Source organism: Aethina tumida, chromosome 1, assembly GCF_024364675.1.
Source record: "Aethina tumida isolate Nest 87 chromosome 1, icAetTumi1.1, whole genome shotgun sequence".
NCBI classification, from domain to species: Eukaryota; Metazoa; Arthropoda; class Insecta; order Coleoptera; family Nitidulidae; genus Aethina; species Aethina tumida.
Window position 1 is genome coordinate 56,171,902 of NC_065435.1, and position 22,565 is coordinate 56,194,466.

Sequence of the window (22,565 nt, forward strand, 5' to 3'; positions counted from 1 at the left end):
CAAATTACTACGTGTCGAATATAACAGGAAATAAACTTCTATGAACAATATTTTGATAAGGTTATTTCAAGAATTAAAATTTTAGTAGGTAAGTAATAAATAATTAGCAAATACGTTTCTTTATTAATATTATTTGCTTAACAAATGTACTGATTTTTGATTTAAAGTAAGTTTAGCAATTTATGTTTGTAGAAACTCAAATGAAGAGAAAGCTTTCCAAACTTTTAGAAAAAACACTTGTTGAATTTTTTTGACCCAATAACACACTGAGAAGTTTATAAACACCAGACTTTAATAAATAAGAAAAAAATGCCAATAAAAGAAGCCTAAAAGAACCAATTAATGCGGGGAGTATTTCCAAATATTAAACTCCAAATCCAATTTCCATCGGAATTAAAATAGCTCAGTGTGGAACTGTCAACTCCGTCCGTTCATAATGGAGAGTAGATTTATGTCGAGAAAATTACATGTCCACAATTTAAAACATATTTAATTAATCTGCTGTATTTCTTTCAAATTGTTCGGCATCGACTTCGTCAAATCGAAAAGTTAATTAGTGACATTTCACGACTGCGACTTTCAAATGGACCAACTATTAAGTACGTGCGTACGTAAACGTTTCGAGTGCCACCAATTAAACTAGACATAATGTTTTCTAGTTCCCGTTTGACAAACTGAATTTATCTGTTTTTATTGGGGGTTTTATTAAAACCCCGATAGAGCATGAAATTAAATTTTGTTTGGTTTATGGAACGGTACAAGCTGGTCCGTGTGTACCAGGATTTGCGACCAGTTTAATTTCAGGTCCACTAAATTTAACATTCGAATACAAGTTTATTGTTCACGTGACATATGCAAATGCATGTCAATACGATACGTTTTTGTTGTCGTTTTGGCGGAGACCAATTTATAAAGACGTGTCTCAAGTGTAACAAAGTAAGATGGTTTTGCGTAATTTATTTTGTGTTGCGAAATGGGGTGTAATTAACAAGCAATTTTTTAACGCGTCTGTAAAAATCTTTGGGAGTGTTAAAAAAAGAAACAAACATTAAGGGGATGTATAAACTCGTATTTAAAAGTTAGGAATATTAAACTTTTATAAATAAAGATGGGTCCACCTTAATTGTACTATTGTAATATATACAGTGGTAGTCAAAAATATGGATTTAAGAAATTAATTAATTTTTGTTAATCTCGGTTTATTAAGAATTCGTTATACCGTTTTAAGTTATCCTAAGATAATCGTAAGAATATGTCCAATATTTCAGTCCGATAATGTATCTCAATATTATTTGCGTTAATATTTTTGACGTTGCACAACAAAATGGAATATTTTTTAAGATTATTAAGGCATTTCGTTTAACATTGAAGCTTTTAGTGTATAAAAATGGGTAGAAACAAATATTTATCTTTTCATTTTAATTTTCATAGTAAATCAACCCTACATTTCGCAAATTAACTCCAAACGAGAGGGGTGTTGGAATGTTAGAATCTGGGATCAATCGAATCAAAATCGTAGGAATATTCATTGTTGCATAGTGTTATTTCTCTCTTTAGATAAACCAAGAAGTGGTAGACCCAGGAAAAGTATGCAAATGAAGACTGATATTCGCAATTGAGAGCCAGTAAGGATGCTACAGGGTCCTCGTCGCAACTGGCTGGTCAGTTGGAAAAAGTTAGAGGAGTTCATGTCAACTATATGGATGGAAGAATGGAAATCTGTACTTTTCACAGACGAGAGTTGAATTGGTTTGTAAAATGATTATTGTTAAGTTTGCGTTTGGTCCAGACGAGGTGTTTCACGAATTTGTCGAGCAGTTCAAGAATTTTATTTATTTTTAGTGTGTTCTATTATGGTATGGGAAGAAATTTGTAATATTGTATATGAATTATATATGTACCAACCCACTATAATCGGTCTGATATATGTAGGAGACTACATTCACCAATTATGACGGCTCGAAATGTCGGGTACTGAGACCTTGTAACTTACTCCGGACATCTCGTAATCTATATCATATTGATGATGCATGCATTTGAAGTGCTTCCACTGTTTCGAGTTTTAATTTAATGGACAAGGTCCATATACCCTAAGAAGAATTGAATAAGAATTGATAGAAGATATCAAGTAATCATCGATACCCATACAGGACATACTATGTATTAAATTTTATTTATGGTATGTATAAACTTGATCAAAAATAAAAAGTATTGTTTTATGATAAAGTTAAGTCGTGCATTTTTTACTCAATAAATTTTATTGGTTTGTTTATTCACGATTAATTAAAAAAAAAAAATCAAAAACTTATACCAATCAAAAAGCGATTGATCTGATTGCATTTCGAGAAAGACGTTATGGGCGACAAAGTAAAAGTCTTCAAATTTGCTCCGTTGGGAATCTTTTACTGTGTCTGTCATGCATGATATCTTCCCCAAAATTCAGTAGGATCAAAGGCTTCCTAATCGGTATATTCTAATCATCTTGATAAATTAGACTTTTTTCCTGACAGTTATGGTTCGATTATCGACAGTTTTGCTTTCACCTTGTATTGAATTAGCGAAAAGATACGAAATTAATTGACTCTGTTTTGAGAGATCCCACTAATTGGAGTTTTTTTTTTAATTTTTGTCATAAAATAAAACCTAAAAAAAATATCAGCATAAAAATCTTGAGCTTTCAATTAATTGGTTTTTCTTGCCCCCCAATACGAAGATTACGTCTCAATTTCTTTTGACTTATTGATTCATTCACAATTGCAAATTTATTTTTACTCCTCCGTAATTTGTATTTGTGTCAACTCTTACATTTTTTCTCCTTTAAATTAATTTCCTTTTTAAATTTGTTATTAATATCCTTCGTTCCCTTTCATTATTCGCGATCGTTTCTTTCAGCAAACGTCGTTAATTTCCATCCCCCACACACAATGGCCAACTTCGCGGACCAAACAAATTGATATTTCTCATGCGGTAACATAATATTCAGAGTCGCCCCCTTTAAAGCGCAGTTGTTCTGGGGGATACGTTTACAAACTGTATCGGTAACAAAATGAAGCGTCCAAAAGAGAACAAGGAACTGCGACGGGTTTATTGCGGGAGTCGGTTTCAGTTCCGGGAGAGCTGATGGCTCTATCGGCTCTATCGTCGAACACGAGTATATATACCCTGATAAAATTAATGGATATGGAGCTGTGGCGAGGCATATTAAAAGCAACCCGACAAAGCTACGCGTTCCGACGTGGCGTTTTCGGGGGACCGGATTATTAAATTTTGTTAGTTGTGAAGTGCGTATTTTTAGTTGGTCGGTTAATTATTCTCTTTGGAGTCGGTTTATTGGGCTGTCAGTGAGTTTCGACGACGGGGCGGTAAATGCGGCAATTCGTTCGTCGCATCGCGAGACGTACAGCCGATTCTCACATTAGCATATTATTCAACTTTCTTCAGTTTTCATTCATCGTGCCTAATAATACGTTTTATAATTATTTTCGCATTCCATTAAAATCGTAATACAATTTGGACGCAATTTTCAATTACAGTGAGCCGAATAACAAATTTATTCAGCAATTTATTAATTACGTTGTAACATTAAAGTTTAATCACTCTGATGATTTACCACTAATCAGGTCAATTTTGCACATGTTATTGCAGATTATATAAACATTTTAAAATTTTATTCGTACCGCATAGATATTAAAACACAAAATAAATGGGAAGTGGTCAATTTGTAATGTATAAAAACACCGACGCGGTCCAAATTGAATCATACACTGATCCAGCATTCAACCGAACATGTCTTCCAGCAAATACATCATCGTTTACCTGTTCGCACTGGTCGTCGTGCCCGCTTACACAACAGACGCAGATCTGGATTTGGAAGACGAGGACGAACAGAAGGCATCGTACTACGACAACTACAATCAGGACTATGTGAACGAACAAGTGAAGTACAATTTCGGGTACGGCGTGCACGATCCGGACAGCGGGGACGAGAAGGAGCACTACGAGCAAAGGGACGGCGACACCGTTAAGGGATCGTACAGTCTGAAAGAAGCCGATGGTTCGATAAGGATCGTCGAGTACACGGCCGACAGCAAAAACGGATTTCAGGCTGTGGTGAGGAATATAAGGAAACCGAAATCGGCGGAAGTCGGCGATGCTCTCCAATCCTCTGGCGAAAAGTTGGACGCCCAAATTGAACAGCACAAAGTGTACGAATTAGATGTTTAACTTTAACTACTATTTCTTTTTTTGCGATACGTAAGTGTATTTTTCGACTGAGTATTTACGTATAACGCATTATTTTCTTTTTATGTGGACTGAATTGTGTTTTTTCATTTAATAATATAATTTTTTGTAGGGATTTGTTTACTTTTAATAATTATTGTATTAATTTAAACTGATATATAGTTAATTTATATATATTATTATTATTATTTTACCAGGTTTTTCATTGTATTTTTTAATATGTATATTTGATTAATACATTTTTTGACAATAAACAGTATACTTAATTTAGAAGACATATTCCACTACAAATCGAATTGTCCATTTTGGTCATGATTTTATGTCTTAATGATGTAAAATAAACTCATGTTCAAAAATCGCGTTGTGTTATTTTATTTTTTAAAATTTTTTACTTAATTTCTCTTGTCTAACATGGGTATAGATGACTTCTTGATATCTCCTCTGCATGTTTTCTACGAGGTTATTTAATTCTTCTTGATGAATATTGATCCATGGCTGCGAAATTGTTACAAATTCCTCCACATATCATAATGGAACCCCCTTGAAGTGTTCATGATACTAGAATTCCTCGACAATTTCGTGGAACAGCTCATCTATTCCATTCCTTCGATTAGTGAACATGAGACTTGTCCATTCAAATCGTTGTTACTTATAGTCTTTAAGGGCTCTACGTTAATAGAAAATATCGGTTTTCATTTGCGGTATTTGTCCTTGGTTTACCAGTCCTTGGTCTGAAGTAGGGCCGCTTTGTACAACATTGCCTACCTATCATTTCGATCTCTCAGGCTCTAGAATCCATCGTACCTATTGTGTTACCTCCCACATTTGGGTTTAGTTTATGTTTTAAGTTTTTTTTTCTTCATTTTTTTGTGTCGAATTTCAAGACAACAATGATTCATTCACAAAAATAACAATAATAAAAGTAATAATAATGATGACAATAAATTTAGTGGGTCACCGACTGAAATATTGTAATAAACTGATCGAAAAAAGTTAATCATACTAACATATTTCGACCAAAATATAAATTTAACCATATTTTCATACCCCTTATACACGTTAATTATTTGTAAATAACACGTAAAATTGAAAACAATAAAACCCTAGACAAAAACAACGTGGTTTAAAAAAACGCATCATCGGTTTCTGTATATATTTAAATATTTAATTTGATTTTCAAGAATTAACAAACAATTTCTACTGCTTTTTCTTAAAATAATGCAAAGACAACATTTATAAGAAACTGAACGACATCGTGCTAAAAGAATGCTTCAGGCTTGCTCAAAGCTAGTTGATATGGCCACTGCGTTTAATGTTGACCAATTCGTCCAGACTGGACGTGTGCGAGATCGATCTAGAGAAGATCGACCAAGAGTTAATCTGACCGGGAAGACAGATTATTAATCAGAGAAGCACGAGCGAACTCAATAAGAAACTGCACACTTCTCAGACATTGCCTGATTTTGGCAACTAGACATCATATAAGCCCAAGGGCAGTTTTAAATTGGTTAAATGATGCAGGACTCCGTTGCAGAAGACCCATAAGGCTGCCACCCATCGTGCAGCGAGATTAGCTTGATGTCAGGAAAGAGAATTGTGACATGAAGAGTGAATACAGGGATGTTAACAAAAGAGAGCAGATTTGGAGTATTTAGTGCTAGGAAGTCAGTACGAGTCTGGACACCTTCATGTCAAAGTATAAATCTACGTTATGTGCAGGAAGTTCACACAAACCAAGATGGGTCCATACTGGTGTGACGTGGTATTTTTCTAGGAGGTAGAACATCTGCGACCGAAATAATTTTTGATTTTTAGACGACAACGCTAGATCGCGGGCTATCATCAATCACTTAGAAAATGCCCAAATTGAGCGTCTGCCCTTACCAGCCTTGTCGCCTGATCTGAATTGCATAAAACATGCCTGGGATATGGTTGGAAGATCATTAATTGCCCACCAGCTCATAGCCAGATAATTAAGACAACTTCCTCCAGAATTATGACACGATTTGATTCTTATTGATATCTATTTCTTTTATTAAAATTCTACTATTACAGTTCTAAAATAAGGCAATATGCTTAAATTTTTTCGATCAGTTTAGTAACTAGTTGAATATATTTTAAATGAAATAATTAGCATAAACAGACTGTTGAAGATTTATTTATTTTAACAACGATTTAAAATATGAATTATACATACACTAAAGATGAAAATAAAACAAAATTTTATATGATTTCTTTTAATTAATGTTGTTTTTCAATTTTGTTGTGGACGATGTTTTATTTATTTTGTAGCTTTATAATAATCCCACATGTCCATGTTTCATGGCAATATGTTTATTACAGATATGTTATATATTCTTTATTTTTTATATTAATTGTTTCCTTATAAGTATATCTATTGTTAATATTATTCTAGTTAATATACATATGTTAGATTAATTAATGTCAGAAATTTAAATAAAATATATATTATTATATGCTAACATTTGTTATTGTAGCTTATAATTAACAAAATAAGACTAAATATTGAATAATTTCTAATTGCACTTATTATTGAATGGAATTTAGGTTGTTAGTTTAAAAATCATGTTTTTTTGGTGTTAATGTAAACCAGTTTATGAAAATCTTACTGAAAGGATTTGAATGAACACTTATAGAATTATATTATCCTGAAAGCTTCTCTCGGTTTTGATTGAAGGCAAAATCGAAAGGAAGCGTCTGGGCCGTATTTACATGCAGGAATAGCTTTGCCAACTTTTAACTGCGTTTAATACGACTTTATGCTTTGTAGCTTCTGCTGAGAAAAAGTTTTCGGAGAAATTCAATAATCCGGTTTAATAATAATTTTAAAGTGAACCGATTTAAAAATGTGTTAATTGCAATAATTAATCATATAGTTTCGAAGGGAAAGTGTGGAACAATGAAAACACACATGAAAAGACACACACATCTGTTATTCGTATCACTATAAAACGGACATACGTTACGTATCGTCTTCAGTTTATGAATCACACTGCAAAAATGTACGTCCAACTTTCTTTGCTTTTCACCCTGTTATTTACTACGGTCAATGCGGGTTACACCGATTTAAATCAGCTGCATTACGGCGGACCACACGTCGGCTTTTTCGAACCAGATAGCAAAGTTCAGCACCAGTACTCATTTGGAAACGACCACCACGAACCCATTAATTATAAATTTAACTATGCAGTGAATGATCATTTTACAGGAGATGAAAAGCAGCATAACGAGGAGAGACATGGAGATGTCGTAGAGGGCTCATATTCGATGAGGGAGGCTGATGGAACCTACAGAATTGTTCATTACAAAGCTGACAAGCACAACGGATTTGAAGCCACTGTTCATAAAACCGGAGTGCCTAATAAGTATTACGTAGGTGGGATAAAATATTTCTAAGAAGAACTCTGAGGCGCCTCAGCGTGATGTATATTATATCTAATTGTTAATTTACAAATATTTTATTTTTTGACTTTTTGTTTTGTGGTATTAGTATGTAATTTTTGTAACAATTTGTATTTTATTTGCATATTCATTCGTAATTGAAGTCCATTTATTTCTGTGTTAGGTTTTAATAATTCATGTAAATTAAATAATAAATTTCCTGTTAATAGCTAATAAAATGTTATTTTATTGTTAGAAAACAAATTCTTGAAAATAACTTAACATAGGATAATATTTTTTTATTAATATCAAATTCTATTCTCCAAATAATAAAATAAAGCACAATTATAGATTTTGATTTTATTATATAAAATAAATATGAAACATTTATAAACGTTAACAGTTAATCAAATACTGAATTCGAAACCTTCCTGATCAATATTAATACTCGTGCTCTCCGTAACTGATGTGCTCCTCTTGTTTCGGCTCACCAACTTTATGCACCACAGCTTGGAAACCGTTATGTTTGTCAGCTTTATATTCAACAATTCTGGTGGTACCGTCAGCTTCTTTCAGACTGTAGGTACCCTTGACTTCGTCACCGTTGCGTTCTTCGTAATGCTGCTTCTCATCACCGGTGTGAGGATCGTGCACCGCATAATTGAAACTGTATTTGGCCGGTTCGTGATAATCTTGGTGTTCGTCGTGTCCTTCGTAGCTGATCTCCTCCTCGCCGTAACCGAGTTCGTTGCTGACGATGTAGCCGCACTGGTACCCGGTAATGGCGACCAAAACCAACAGGGAAGCACTTAACCGAAACATTATTCGTTATTGTATTACAGTTTGTAAAAGTCAACTGATAACATTTGATTTTCCGTTTGTGCTTTTATAGTCGGCTTCCACCTCTTTCATGTTGCTTTATCTTGTTCATCGATTCTCGCTTCACCACCTCGGTGCTTTATGATCTATGTTATTACTGAATAACGGGTGCATATTGCAAATTTGAACAATTCAGTTTCGTCATTCGACTTAATTTAAATGCTGTTTTAATTGGAATTATCGCGAACTAGTGAAACTTTGTTTACGCCACGTTAATTGATTCACCTTTGATGGTTGGATGAATTGAATTATGCCGATTTTTTTTGTGAACAATGTTGTTTTGCAGAATTCATTGAAGAATTTTCAAGTAAATTTGCGATGTAACAATTTAAAATTTAATTTAATTTATGTAAAACAGTATTTAATATAAATTTGTCAGAGTTAATGGCGACACATACATTTAATTGCTCTATATATATATATATATATATATATATATATATATAGGTATGCAAAAAGAGTATTAAAAAAATTGTTTACAAAAGTTATATTTATTGAAACCATAAATAAAAGTGCAAAATATGTATATTGAATTTAAATATTAAAAATTAAACACATTTATTTTACTTCTCTTGATAATTCTGGAATGAAAAGGCAACTCGAGTACATTTATCAAGAGTCACAAATAATCCTTCAAAGAGCCATATGTGGTTCACGAGCCGCAGATTGGCCACCTCTGTACCTTACTTAAGCAAAAATTAAAGTTTTGTGGTGTAGATTAGAATTGCATCACCTGGTACAGATCTTAACTAATAGATAGGTTGCAGACAAAGTGCGTTAATATTGGTATACCGCACGGTTAAATATTGAGGTCCTTGTTGTAAACACTTTGCATTAATGACATTAATAAGTGTAACTGTCTCTTACTATTCCTTGTTTCTATTAAAGGTAGCTGAGTCAGGGACGCTCATTCAGTGAACAGTACTCGGTTTTATTTTCTGCAACTGATTTTGAATGATGAATGATGGCTTAAGTCAAATTGAGGTTGAGAGGTTTAGTCTCAAAGCGTCGTTAGTTGGTTATCGAGGCGCTTTGGAAAAACTGGTAGATCTGTTGAAGAAGACTAAGATGTCCACTTCTAATTAGAGGCAAGGGAAATATTGGATAGTACTTTCAAAAACACCAACGAATTGTGATATGCTTTTCGTCCAGATTAGGAAAGAAGTTTTTACATATATTATGTATTATGTATTATGTATTATGTATTATGTATTATGTATTATGTATTATGTATTATGTATTATGTATTATGTATTATGTATTATGTATTATGTATTATGTATTATGTATTATGTATTATGTATTATGTATTATGTATTATGTATTATGTATTATGTATTATGTATTATGTATTATGTATTATGTATTATGTATTATGTATTATGTATTATGTATTATGTATTATGTATTATGTATTATGTATTATGTATTATGTATTATGTATTATGTATTATGTATTATGTATTATGTATTATGTATTATGTATTATGTATTATGTATTATGTATTATGTATTATGTATTATGTATTATGTATTATGTATTATGTATTATGTATTATGTATTATGTATTATGTATTATGTATTATGTATTATGTATTATGTATTATGTATTATGTATTATGTATTATGTATTATGTATTATGTATTATGTATTATGTATTATGTATTATGTATTATGTATTATGTATTATGTATTATGTATTATGTATTATGTATTATGTATTATGTATTATGTATTATGTATTATATATTATATATTATATATTATATATTATATATTATATATTATATATTATATTATATATTATATATTTATTATATATTATATATTATATATATATATATATATATATATAATATATACCGTGTCATTGACTTTTTTTAGATCTACGGATGACTAATATTTTGCTAATACATTATTTTCATATCGAACCGGTCAGCGCTCGTCGATAGAGCAGCCAAGCAGTGCTTTTCCTTCCGGCTTGATTTAGAAATATTGATATTTCCAACAGAAAACCTATTTTTATCCACGTATACTACACGGGGACAGTATAGAATTGTATTACTGAAAGAATTTTTAAAATCAGTTCAGTAGTTTCAAAAGACATACAAACAAACAAACCTCTACCAATTGAACAACTTTGAAAATTGCTTTAATAGATGGAAATAATTCGTTCCATGGTTGTTTGGGTTTACTTATGTGATTTATAATAAATAATTATTCATGAATTATTTATATAATGGTTCTTTCAAATACAAAAAAGGTTTTAAATATCTTTGATATGTTATAAAATTATACTACGTATATAGAAAACACAATGGACGCAAAAAATAACTCATTTTAAATAAAATATTTTCAGCAAGTTTGTATGTAATATGATACACTTTTATTTAGATATGATATAAAATTCATTTCAATATATAATACGTATTGGGCTTAATTTAATTTGAAATAAAATTATTCCGACCACTTCTTAATAAAAATAATGTACTGAAAATGGCGTAACTTATTTTAAGTACAAAATTCCTAATAAAAACTTTTGCTCCAACTATTTGGGAATAACAATTTATTAAACTAATTAATGGGGTAATTAACTTAATGATGATTATTATACGCCAGTTAATTAGTATTTAAGCCATAAAATTATGTAATAAAACTAAAACACTTAAAAATTAAACGCAGTGGTTAATCAAATATTTCATTAATTTGCACAGAGGTGAAATTATACCCGTGTATATAATATAAAGTAACGAAAAATATTATAACAGTATCAGTTTTAAACAACCTTTCAATTGAGCCAAAATGTACACTTTAACATTAATACTTTTGGTTATTTATTTTACTCTGAATAATGTGGCAGTCACAATGGCAAATCCAGTACTTACCCATTTCGACGGCGATGAATTTGAAGAACCGGTGAAGTACAGATTCCATTACGCAGTGCATAATAAAGAAACAGGCGACCAAAAGGAACACTATGAAGAAAGGTCTGGTGACAAGGTGCGAGGTTTTTATTATTTGAAGGAGGCCGATGGTACCGCCAGGATAGTCGAATACAAGGCCGACAAGCACAACGGTTTCCAAGCAGTGGTCCACAAAATTGGAAAGCCCAAAAGTGACGTGGAGTTTATTGACAATTAATATGTATATTTATTTTTTTTGTAAATAAAACTATATTATTTTTTACAATCATTTATTATCTTGATATATATTTACATTTCAACTTACGATGAAAAAGTTCAGTATACAATACTGCTTATGAAATTGTTTTTTATGTAAAACATGTATTAAAAATGTGTATAATACTTAATTTACAATTAACATGAATTTGTGGTGGACTTGGGTGCGATAAAAATAAATTTACCAAATGGCAGACACCATGAGTGATATGAATTCAAAACTGTTAAATACAATTAAAATTGAAACTTTGAAATGAATCAATTTAAATAACATTTTTTTTATTTATTTTTCGTGGTACATAACAATATTGATTAAGTTTGCGAGATAATTGAAATACCGTTATATTGTATTTTCGAAGAACAATAAAACTTTTAGAACGACAACAGATTTCCAACAGATCGCGTTTCCATATTAGGTACATTTTAATTACAACTAAGATTTTCGTTCTCAGTCTTAAATTATGAGTGAATTTTAATAGAAACAAGGCGGAAACGACCAACACTTATAAAATTTTATGTTTAAATATAACGTAACATACTTCATCTTTATCACATCCAATTATGCAATAAATTAATATGCACTCGTGATTAAATTTATTGAATATTTTGTTTATTGTTTATTTAATTGTCAGATTGACACAAATTGTCGAAATTCGGGTCTCATTTCGATCTAGATCATAAAATTAATAATTTTGTAGGTCCAACAAAATAATAAAAATTGATGCAATACAGTTTTGCAACAACAAAAATACGCAATAAACTTGATTAAGAGTGTCAATTAAAAAAATAAATAAATTGCGTTAATTGTTTATTGGATAAAATTGATTTAATTAATTAACTAAAACGTTGCCACAAAGATAACATGATTTTTGCTAATTCATTAATCCAGGAAACCTACATGTCAATTTATAGCTAAAAACAGAGCACATATTTGAAATTATGCATTATTAAAATGAAGGAATTTTCTTTGTGGTAACTAAACGGATTGTCGTTTCATCCTCTGAGTATATTATTACTGTCTCATAGAACGTTGATAACCTGCAGAAACAAAGATAATGATCTCGGAGGATGAGAGCAAGGGTGGGGGGCTATGTAACACAAGAGAAAACCTGAAAACACCGGACACAACGCAACTGGCTAAACCGCAATATCACGAGAAAACCGGGGGATCGGGTTGAGTCTCGACGTTTTGGACCGGTCGCAGCGTCGTCCTCAGGTAGTGCCGGGGGTGGCGCCGTTTGTACGGCTCCCACTCGGCCGACGACAACTGTCAGTGTGTGACGATCACGTCCGGCGCCGATTTCGTCGTCTGGACGCTGTACGGCCGCCGCCCGTCCTCACTGTACTTGTTCTTGTGCGGCGTCATTTCGATCTTCGCCTCCGCTTTGAATTTGCCCTCCTTCTTGTAGCCGAACGTGCTGAAAGGCGCTGGCGGCGAGTTCGTGTGCACGCTGTGATTCGGCGTGCTGTTGCCCGAGTTGTATCTGCGTCAAAAATAAAAAACAATCGTTTCCGTACTTACTTCTTTATGAAAAGCCCCCACAAAAAAAATCTGAAATTATTTACCCTTGAGTGTTGAAGAGGCTCTCACGAGTTTGGCAGGCGCTGTCGCACATCTCGGGCACATTCTCGCTGTCCACCGTGTATATGTTGGTGTTGTACGCGTCCCCGTTGGATGGACTCATGCTGTGTTCGTTCCTGATGAGTATCGGCAGGATTTCGCCGCCGGGAACATAGCACGGCGTGTTGACGGAATTTGCGGCGTCGAACCTCTCCGAATCCAGGGACGGTGAACTCTGTGACCGGGAACGGCTGCCCTCCTTCAGTGGCTTCTTGTCTGCGGGATCTTGCTTGTCCAGCTCGTTGAGCTGGTGCTCTCTGCTCTGGCGAATGTACTCCTGGAAAGGCATATTTCAATATTGGATATTCCAATAAAACCATAAAAAATACAGCAGAAATATAAATTACATTGTCTACATTCAAATAAATTCATATATTTTGATGAAATTTAACAACAAAAAGCAAATATGACTATTTATGATTACACAATGAATGGTTGATGAACCAACAATAAAACTACAAAAGCCATTTTATTTATTTTTTATTTAGGAAATAAAATGGTATTGTGAAGTTCATGAAAATTTTGAGCGATCAGAATGCTTCAGCTTCATTCAAGTCATAGAAAATAAATTTAATTCGGATTTAAAATATTATTCAATAAATTTGTCCTTAATACGACTAGTCCTGGAAAGGCATTATTAAATACTTCAAGAAAACTAACAAATAAAGAAATATTAATGGTGTAGTCTACATTCAATTGAGATCATATACTTTAAATGAAATGTAACAATATAAAGCAACTGTTAAAAATAAGAGATGAACGAACGGTTGATAAACTATCAACAAACGATGTGTTAATTTTTTTATTTTTTTATAAAACAACGTAATGATAATATTGAAACCAACAGCAATATCAGTTTTTGAGACCTCAAGGAGTTAAGTACATTCATATAAGGAAAGATTCAAAATTAATACATTCTATTTAATTTATTATTTAATTTAATGTTAAATCTCGAATTTCAAATGATATTGTGAATTCTATGCAAATTTTGACTTTATGATCTATACAGAATTTTATAGAATATAAATTTAATTCTGATTACCACCTCAACGGAACAAAAATGTTACTTTGATGAAGACCCTTGGTCATGTGAAAATTGAGGGTAATGGTGATAAATATGGTTATATTAAGTCCCAGGGAGATGCTACTCCGGTCAAGAATGAATATATAAGAATTGTGATTGAAATTCAAATTAAAAAGGTTTAAAATACCAGCGAATAAGTGGAGTTTGCTCATGTATTTAGTCAAAAGGGAAAATGACATAGAATAGACCATACGCTTCCTCCAACCTGTTTCCAGAAAAGAGAAAACAAAGAAGCAAAACATGAAACATATGCATATATAAAGTGATAAAAAATTTTCCCAACATTACAAGTAAGATAATAAAGACAACAAATCATATAATAAATGTAAAGTTTTTCCTAAGTTGTAGACTATTGAACAAAACTGAAGATGACAAAGTCGATAACTCTTAACGTTCATAGCAGCACGAAAAAAGAAAATAATCGTACTTCCAGTTCCGAACAAAACGTCAATTTGCGGGAAGCTGAAAACAAAATAACAAATCTTACTCTTTATTTTCTCTTCCAATTAATTGATTGACCGTCGCATTAATTCGAGTTCCATTATTTCCCGTAATAAGGAACACAGACCCAGTACAAACAACAAGAATACGCGGGACACAACGGAGCGTAAGAGTACCCTATTAATTAATACAGGTATTGTTGGGTTAGGACAACTGTTGGTCAAGAAGTTAACGAAGGAAGCGGGCAAATTAAATTTAGCCGATCTCTGTGTCTTGAACGGTGTGGTCAAGCGCAATGGTGTTTGTTGATCCCGTTCACTCAATGAAATAACAACAATATAAATTACCCGGGCCCCGGACTAATTGGTTTCAATTGATTAAATTTTGGTTTGGTGTAACTTTAACCGCAGTTAATCTAAATATTCCGGAAAATAATTTAAATTGGATCCGTCGCTGCTGTTTTATTATTTCGAAAACAAAATGCGAAATGTGCAGGTGAAATTTATTAGTAAAACTAAGATCCTCTCGTGACCGCGGGGTCTGTTTTTAAATTAGATGCAGTGCTTTAATAAATTTTCATTTGCATTTTTTAATTTTCAGCTATAAGTAGTTTTATCTACTGTCGGCGACTCGTTAGCGAGGGCGGCCTGTATATCTTAATAAACCGTATAATTTAATATGAGGGCAACCCGTGGAGGATTATTTAAGATAAATTGTAGAAAATGAGATTTTTTTTATCCATCAAGATTTATCCATCTACTAAAAGAGACATTAGTAAACGCATTGTGAACAGATCTGTATTGACATATTTATTTTTATATCAACTGATAAATTATTGTGCGAGTGTTAAAACAAATTAATTTTCGCCATCAGTATATTAATATTTGTTTGTTATTTCATGTTTGACCTATTACATTTAATGTTTAATAATTAAAGTGCTCACATACCCACTAATTATTAAAGTTTTCCTGATTATTGATCAGTTTGTGTAAGCTCGAATTAGATCATTTTAATTTAAGTTTGTTTAAGTACATTTTCCAATGTTAACAAGATGATTGATTGAAATTCAAATAGAGTTAGCTTCACCATCAATTAATGCCATATGTATGTGAGATTAATGCAGAAAGAAGTTTTAAATGCCACACATTTTTTAAATCCTTGTTATAAAATTAGATTATAATCTAAATAAGAATAATTATTCTCATTTTGTGTGTGCTTAATTACCCCATGTAATACCAGGAAATTGTGTGAAAAGGGGAAATTTTATGCTCATGTTGAAATGAAAATAAACTGATCGCAAAAATAATAAGCATATTTTAGAATTAACTTATTATTAAAAATTAAAATTGTAATAGTAGAATGGTAATAATAGAAATAAATATCAGTAAGTAATTAAATCAAAGGCAATTTGAAATTTATTTTACAAAATAAATAAGATATTTTGTTCCTACAATTAAAATGAAAAATACACATAATTCTGCCTCTACTTTCCAATACAGTTTGTACCCTACGTGGTATATTAGTTATAAGCTCATCCTGATTTTGTAGAGCTCCGTTCTACCTTCTAGAAAAATGCCACCCATACCAGTTATGGATTTATTCTTTGACTTGGAGGTCTCCAGACTCATACTGACCTCCTATCACTAAATACTCACAATATTTCATTCTTCTTGCCACAATTCTCTTTTCTAACACCAAGCTTATGGATCTCCTGCAACTGTCCTGTATCATTTAACCGATTTAAAACTGCCCTTGGGCTTATGTAACGTCATGCAGCCAAAACCAGATCTTGTCTGAGAAGTGTACAGTTTCTTATTGGTTCCACTCGTGCTTTTCTCAATAATAATCTGTCTTCTCGGCCAAATGTAACTCTTGGTCGACCTTTACTAGACCGATCTCGCACATGTCCTGTCTCTAGAAACCGTTGATAGAGTCTGTAGACTACGGATTGGTCAATATTCTCACAACGCAATGTCGGTTAGCTTCTGATAAATGACGTCTCTGCATGATTTTAAGAAAAGGCAGTAGAAATTAGTTGTTAATTCTTGAACAGAGTTAAAATCAAAGTGAATATTTAAATATCGACTAAAACAAATGATGCGTGTTTTCAACCTCGTTGCTTTCATTTTTACGTTTTTATTCGTAAATAATCAACGTATACGGGGCGTATCAAAATGTATGGTTAAATTTACATTTTGGTCAAAATATGTTAACATGCTGAATTGAAAAAAGAGTGTAATTTCTTAATGCATTTTGATCTTTCCTTATCAGGAATAATAAGACGTAGATTGAGAATGAGAATGAGGAAGGAACATAACTATCTACAATATAACATTAGTTTGTATTTCAGAGAAGTAATAGTTCCAAATAAAACTAATAACTGAATTAATTTAATAGTTACTAACACTTTTAACAAGAAACAACAAATTTAAAAAGTTATAAAGCAATTTAAAGTCATGTTCAATTTTGTCACGTAAGTTATGATCGATTATACTAACACACACTTATCTGATTGTAAGTTAATGAAATGTATAAATTTCTGTCACATTATAAATGAACCCCAGCCTTAATTAACACCCTTTTTTCTCATTATACCCAATTTAGTTAGTTCCGCTCCCTAATTAATGACCCCACTATACAGGAGCGTTAAAATTTGTTTTCATATGTTGTCCCTAATTTTTGTCGTGTTAATAACAGTAGTGCATTTTAATAGAACGAATACGGTAAACAGCCCAAAGGTTATTGATCAAACCATGATGTGATATCGGATTTGTTTGTTCTCATTTTCACATTAGCTTGGCAAACACTCCATACGTTTACTCCTTGACAGTGAATAAAACATATCTCAAACACACAAACGAAAATGTTACGTGGCCTAAAACTAATTTAAATATGAAATATTTATTTGGTGTAACGCATAATCTACTTTTTATTAAAGAAATAAAAACGAGTATTACGTTTTACAGTATTTTTCACGATATAAATAATCCTGTTAATGAAATTCAATGGAGTTTGAGCAATTAAAATTTTAAGTCGTTTCAGGTAGAATAATAAAGAAGAGAACGATTTTCCAGGCGAATTGTGTTTTCATCAACTGCAATTAAAAAATAATAACCGAGTCAATAATAAAAGGCTTCCAGGCTTTTGATAAAGAGGCGAAAACTGCAACAAGGTAATAAGAAAAGTAGTTCTTCCATTAAGGATTTTAAAATTGTTAGTGGAATTTAAATCTTTACACGAATAATAAATATCATTGTTAATTTTTCCTCTCTTAACACTTTTGTTTTATCTCGGGTCTCATTAAGTTTAGCGGAGCTGTTTAAATGTCTGGAGTTTTTTTCTAACGGAATTTAGTAAATTAGGTTTTCATAAGCCGCAATTAAAGGATAACAAAAGTTCTAGGCTTTTGTTCTTTCAACATGGATTTTATAAAATGTCAGTGAGGTGTAAATCTCTACAAGATTATTAAACGCCATCGTTAACGCTAAAAGGGTTTTCATCAGCGGCAATTAAAGAATAACACTCAAATCGATATCAAAAATCTTTTAAGCTTTTGATGGAACAACGAAAAATGAAACAATAACCCAATTAAAATGTATTAATGTTAATAGTAACTAAAATGATATCGAGTATCAATCAATCTTAATTTATTCCTGAGACAAAGAGTCTTATATTATCCGAATTTCGAGGTTTGTTTGTTCCAGGGGGTCTAGTCGTTTAGGATAATTCATCTTCTTCCTATTACATTCCACATATGTTCAACTGGGGATAAGTTTGGAGAATGTAGTGGTCAAAACAAATCTAATACTCAAACACTCGTTATTGACCATATTTGAGGTCCAGTTTGCTAAAACTGAGCGTCTCGGATGCTGTTAGAGCATTTGTCAACATTGGCAACGTCTAATGCGCAACCCCCTCCCCGTAGTTAGTTAGGGTGAATTAGCTTTAAGTTACTTACTTTTAAGTCAGCTCGAGAGCAACACACAACGTTCAGATGCTCCGAGCAAAATAAACAGAAAAATCACAAACTTGGCAGTTTTACTAGTCCAGCACATACAAAACATTGGTCCTTCGAGCAGAAACTATTACACACACAAAACATTGGTCCTTCGAGCCGGATTACGTGTACAAGATCAACAAGAAGCAAGGGCGAACGGAAAACACCTGTTCAACACACAGAAGAATACGTGGCGATAAGTTCCGTCGTACCGAAAACAGCAATTAGTGTTCAATTGGCAACGGTTCCAGTTGAAATAACCAGTGCAGGCAAGTCAAGTTTGGATTTGGCATCAATTCCAGAAGAATTCCAGCAAAGGGAAGTCTAATCAACAATCATAGCAACATCAAGGTCATTTCAAGAACATACCAGGGTTTCAAGTCAAAAGGGCCTGCATTGCACGTGTCCACAACCATTGGTTTCAAGTCGAAAGGCCTGCGTAACACGTGTCTATAACCACTTGAGTCGGTAAGTTTGTTTCCCATCTACTACCTGCATGCACATTTGCCAATTTAAAAAATCCTTTACATTTGAAAAACAAAACGATCACAATGTCTACTGAAAGCATTAAGAAATTACAATGTAAACGTCGTACAATCAAAGGCAAGCTGACCAGGTTGCAAAATTACGTAAACTCTATAGACACCGCAAACATTAATGACGAATTAATAGCACAATTAAGAATTCGTTTGGAAAAACATTCGTGTATATTAGATGAATTTTCTACCATTTGTACAGAAATAGACTACCTAGAAGATAATGAGGATAGTTCTGAATTGGCGGAGTTTGAAGATTCATTCTATGACGTTACAACAAAAATTACTAGATTAATCAACGATTATCCCATAAATAATCAAACACAATCGAATACGTCATCATCAGATACAGTCGCGAGCAATCCAATTACAGGTATAAAATTGCCTACAATAAATCTACCTTGTTTTAAGGGCCACTATGACGGTTGGCTAGAATTTCGCGATGCATTTAAGTCATTGATACATGCAAATGAATCTTTGTCCGACGTTCAAAAACTTTATTATTTGCGCTCGTGTCTTCAAGGGGATGCTGCTCGTATAATCGAATCCATTGAAATTACTGCATATAATTATAATATTACTTGGCAATTGTTGGAAGATAGGTTCGAGAACAAGTCCCTAATAATTCACAATCATGTCAAAGCCATTTTCGATCATCCAAATGTTACAAAGGAATCACATGTTCAATTGCGAGATCTCTACGACTCTGTGACAAAAAATTTGCGTGCTCTAAAATCTTTGGGCGAGCCGACAGATACGTGGGATACTCTTATAATTTACATAATCGCAACCAAAATGGACGATATTACCCGACGCGAATGGGAGATCGTCAACAATAACTCACAAATTCCAAACATGGCGGATATGTATAAATTTCTAAAAGGGCGTTGTGAGCTTTTAGAGAAACTCGAACATGAAACGTCTAAAAAGCCAAAGAACAAACCATTCAAATCAAGCGCATATGCCACCACTGTGTCTGTCAAGGTCAGTTGTTATTATTGTAAAAAGGATCATGCAATTTACAACTGTAATAAATTTAAAGGGCTCTCAATAAATGACCGTATCTCAGAAACTAAAAGGCTCAAGCTGTGTCTAAACTGTTTAAAACAGGGACACAACACAAAAACATGCCATTCATTTAGTTGTCGAAAATGTGGCAAAAGGCATAATACCTTACTACATATTGAGACACATGTTGCAAGTGAAATTGTCACTGACCCTGAAGTGCCAGTTACCATTGTCAGTCACTCGGTGGCAAATGAACAAAAGCAAGTCTACTTGTCAACGGTCTTAATTCATGTAACAGATGCACAAGGCAACAATCAAGTTCTACGTGCACTACTTGACAACGGGTCCCAAAGTTCATTTGTGACTGAAAGGGCTGTTAAAATGTTAAATTTAGATAAACACAAAACCCAATTTAAAATTTCTGGTGTTGGTCAAACTATATCGGAGATTCAATATCAAACAATACTCGACATTTCTTCTGTTCAAGGTTCATTCAAAACATGCGTTTCATGTTTCATTATGAATAAGATCACAGAACCCATACCTTCTACTACAATGCCAAAATATAACTTTACACTTCCAAGTCGTATTACTTTGGCAGATCCAACCTTCAATATATGCAATGATATCGACATCCTATTGGGTGCCGACATATTTTGGAAGGTTCTACTGCCTGAGCGTGTTTCACTGGGAAAACATAATCCTATGCTGCAAAATACGTCCTTTGGGTGGATCGTTATAGGAGGTTGGAGTAAAGGGAATCAGAGGCATTCAGTCAATTGTTTAGTCGTAAACAAAACTGATGAAATCGTGAAGCGTTTTTGGGAAATAGAGGAAATAGGTGATTCGTATCAAATATTTAATGAAAGGGAACAGTTTTGCGAGAATCATTTTAAAGATCATTATGAGCGCGACTCGTCTGGCAGATTCATTGTACGAATTCCGTTTAACGACAAAAAGGGTCAGCTAGGCGAATCAAGGCAAGGAGCATTAAATAGATTTCAGTCGCTAGAAAGAAAATTGGCGAAAAATACCCATTTAAAACAAAGTTACGATGAATTCATGCAAGAATATATCGACCTAGGACACATGAAACAAGTCGAGGATGTAGGTGATGAGAAGATTGGTACTCATTATTATTTACCTCATCATGCGGTTTTAAAAGAATCAAGTTTGACAACAAAAATACGTGTTGTATTTGATGCGTCGGCCAAGACAAGTAGCGGTCTTTCGCTAAATGATGTTCAATGCAGCGGCCCGACCATACAAAATGAGTTGTTTTCCATACTATTGAGATTCCGAATTAATCAATATGTTCTCACAGGAGATATATCAAAAATGTATCGTCAAGTTCTGGTTCATCCTGATGAACGATGCATGCAAAGAATATTTTGGAGGTTCAACAAAAATGAAGCAATACAAACCTATGAGCTGGCAACCGTAACTTACGGCACAGCATCAGCACCATTCTTAAGTGTTAGATGTTTGAAACAATTAGCTATGGATCATTCAACAGAGTTTCCTGAAATTAGCAGGATCATTGAGAATGATTTCTATGTAGACGATGTGATTACGGGTGCTAATTCAAAGGCGGAGTTACTGCGCATTCAGCGAGAACTGTCAAACATCTTACAACGGGGCAAGTTCGAACTGCGCAAATGGTTGTGTAATGATTCAGAATTGTTATCTAAATTTCAAGTAAATAACAATTTAAATGTTGGATTAATTCATTTGGGACCAAATGACAATAATAAGACGCTTGGTATACTATGGAATGCTTGTAACGATATTATTCAATTTGAAACAAGTCAACTTAAATGTTCTCAACAACTTCCAACCAAACGTTTCATTTTGTCAACAATAGGTCAAATATTTGATCCTTTGGGATTGATTGCACCTGTCACAATTTTGGGAAAAATCCTTATTCAAAAATTGTGGTTACAAAAACTAGATTGGGATGATCCCATATCTGGTCATTTATCCATTCTATGGTCAGAGTTTGTAAATAATATTCAAAATTTGAATAACTTGAAGATTGATCGGTTTGTGTTGAAGCCAGAGTACGAGGAATGTGAGCTCCACGGTTTTGCAGACGCGTCTGAAGCGGCTTACGGTGCCTGTATTTACCTACGATGTAAGGTTAAAAATCAGTACTTTGTTCAAATGCTTTGTTC

The 22,565-nt window shown here is 33.0% G+C and overlaps 4 protein-coding genes across 5 annotated transcripts in view; 2 read left to right on the forward strand and 2 right to left on the reverse strand.

Moving 5' to 3' along the window:
• The first annotated feature begins 3,786 nt into the window (after positions 1 to 3,786).
• LOC109601557 (larval cuticle protein A2B-like) lies at positions 3,787 to 4,384 on the forward strand. The gene has a single exon (XM_020017802.2). The coding sequence runs from the start codon at positions 3,787 to 3,789 to the stop codon at positions 4,222 to 4,224; it is 438 nt and encodes a 145-aa protein (XP_019873361.1). The 3' UTR covers positions 4,225 to 4,384.
• A 2,879-nt stretch (positions 4,385 to 7,263) lies between these two features.
• On the forward strand, positions 7,264 to 7,659 carry LOC109601547 (adult-specific cuticular protein ACP-20-like). Its single transcript, XM_020017791.1, has one exon. The coding sequence runs from the start codon at positions 7,264 to 7,266 to the stop codon at positions 7,657 to 7,659; it is 396 nt and encodes a 131-aa protein (XP_019873350.1).
• Positions 7,660 to 8,085: 426 nt separating this feature from the next.
• Positions 8,086 to 8,466, reverse strand: LOC109601537 (cuticle protein 19-like). The gene has a single exon (XM_020017781.1). It carries the CDS (start codon positions 8,464 to 8,466, stop codon positions 8,086 to 8,088), a length of 381 nt encoding a protein of 126 aa, XP_019873340.1.
• Positions 8,467 to 11,717: 3,251 nt separating this feature from the next.
• The window catches only part of LOC109601526 (neuropilin and tolloid-like protein 2), a 198,912-nt gene continuing 188,064 nt past the window's right edge, over positions 11,718 to 22,565 (reverse strand). For both annotated transcript variants that reach the window (XM_049970590.1, XM_049970589.1), the window contains 2 exons: positions 13,271 to 13,602; positions 11,718 to 13,188 (listed from right to left, as the gene is read on the reverse strand). In XM_049970590.1, coding sequence (XP_049826547.1) covers positions 12,975 to 13,188; positions 13,271 to 13,602 — 546 coding nt within the window. In that variant the 3' untranslated portion in view covers positions 11,718 to 12,974. The remainder of the gene's footprint in view (positions 13,189 to 13,270; positions 13,603 to 22,565) is intronic.

Bases quoted from the DNA above. Each gene is read 5' to 3' on its own strand.
- LOC109601547 (XM_020017791.1), top strand. From the start codon at position 7,264: ATGTACGTCCAACTTTCTTTGCTTTTCACCCTGTTATTTACTACGGTC.
- LOC109601537 (XM_020017781.1), bottom strand. From the start codon at position 8,466: ATGTTTCGGTTAAGTGCTTCCCTGTTGGTTTTGGTCGCCATTACCGGG.
- LOC109601557 (XM_020017802.2), top strand. From the start codon at position 3,787: ATGTCTTCCAGCAAATACATCATCGTTTACCTGTTCGCACTGGTCGTC.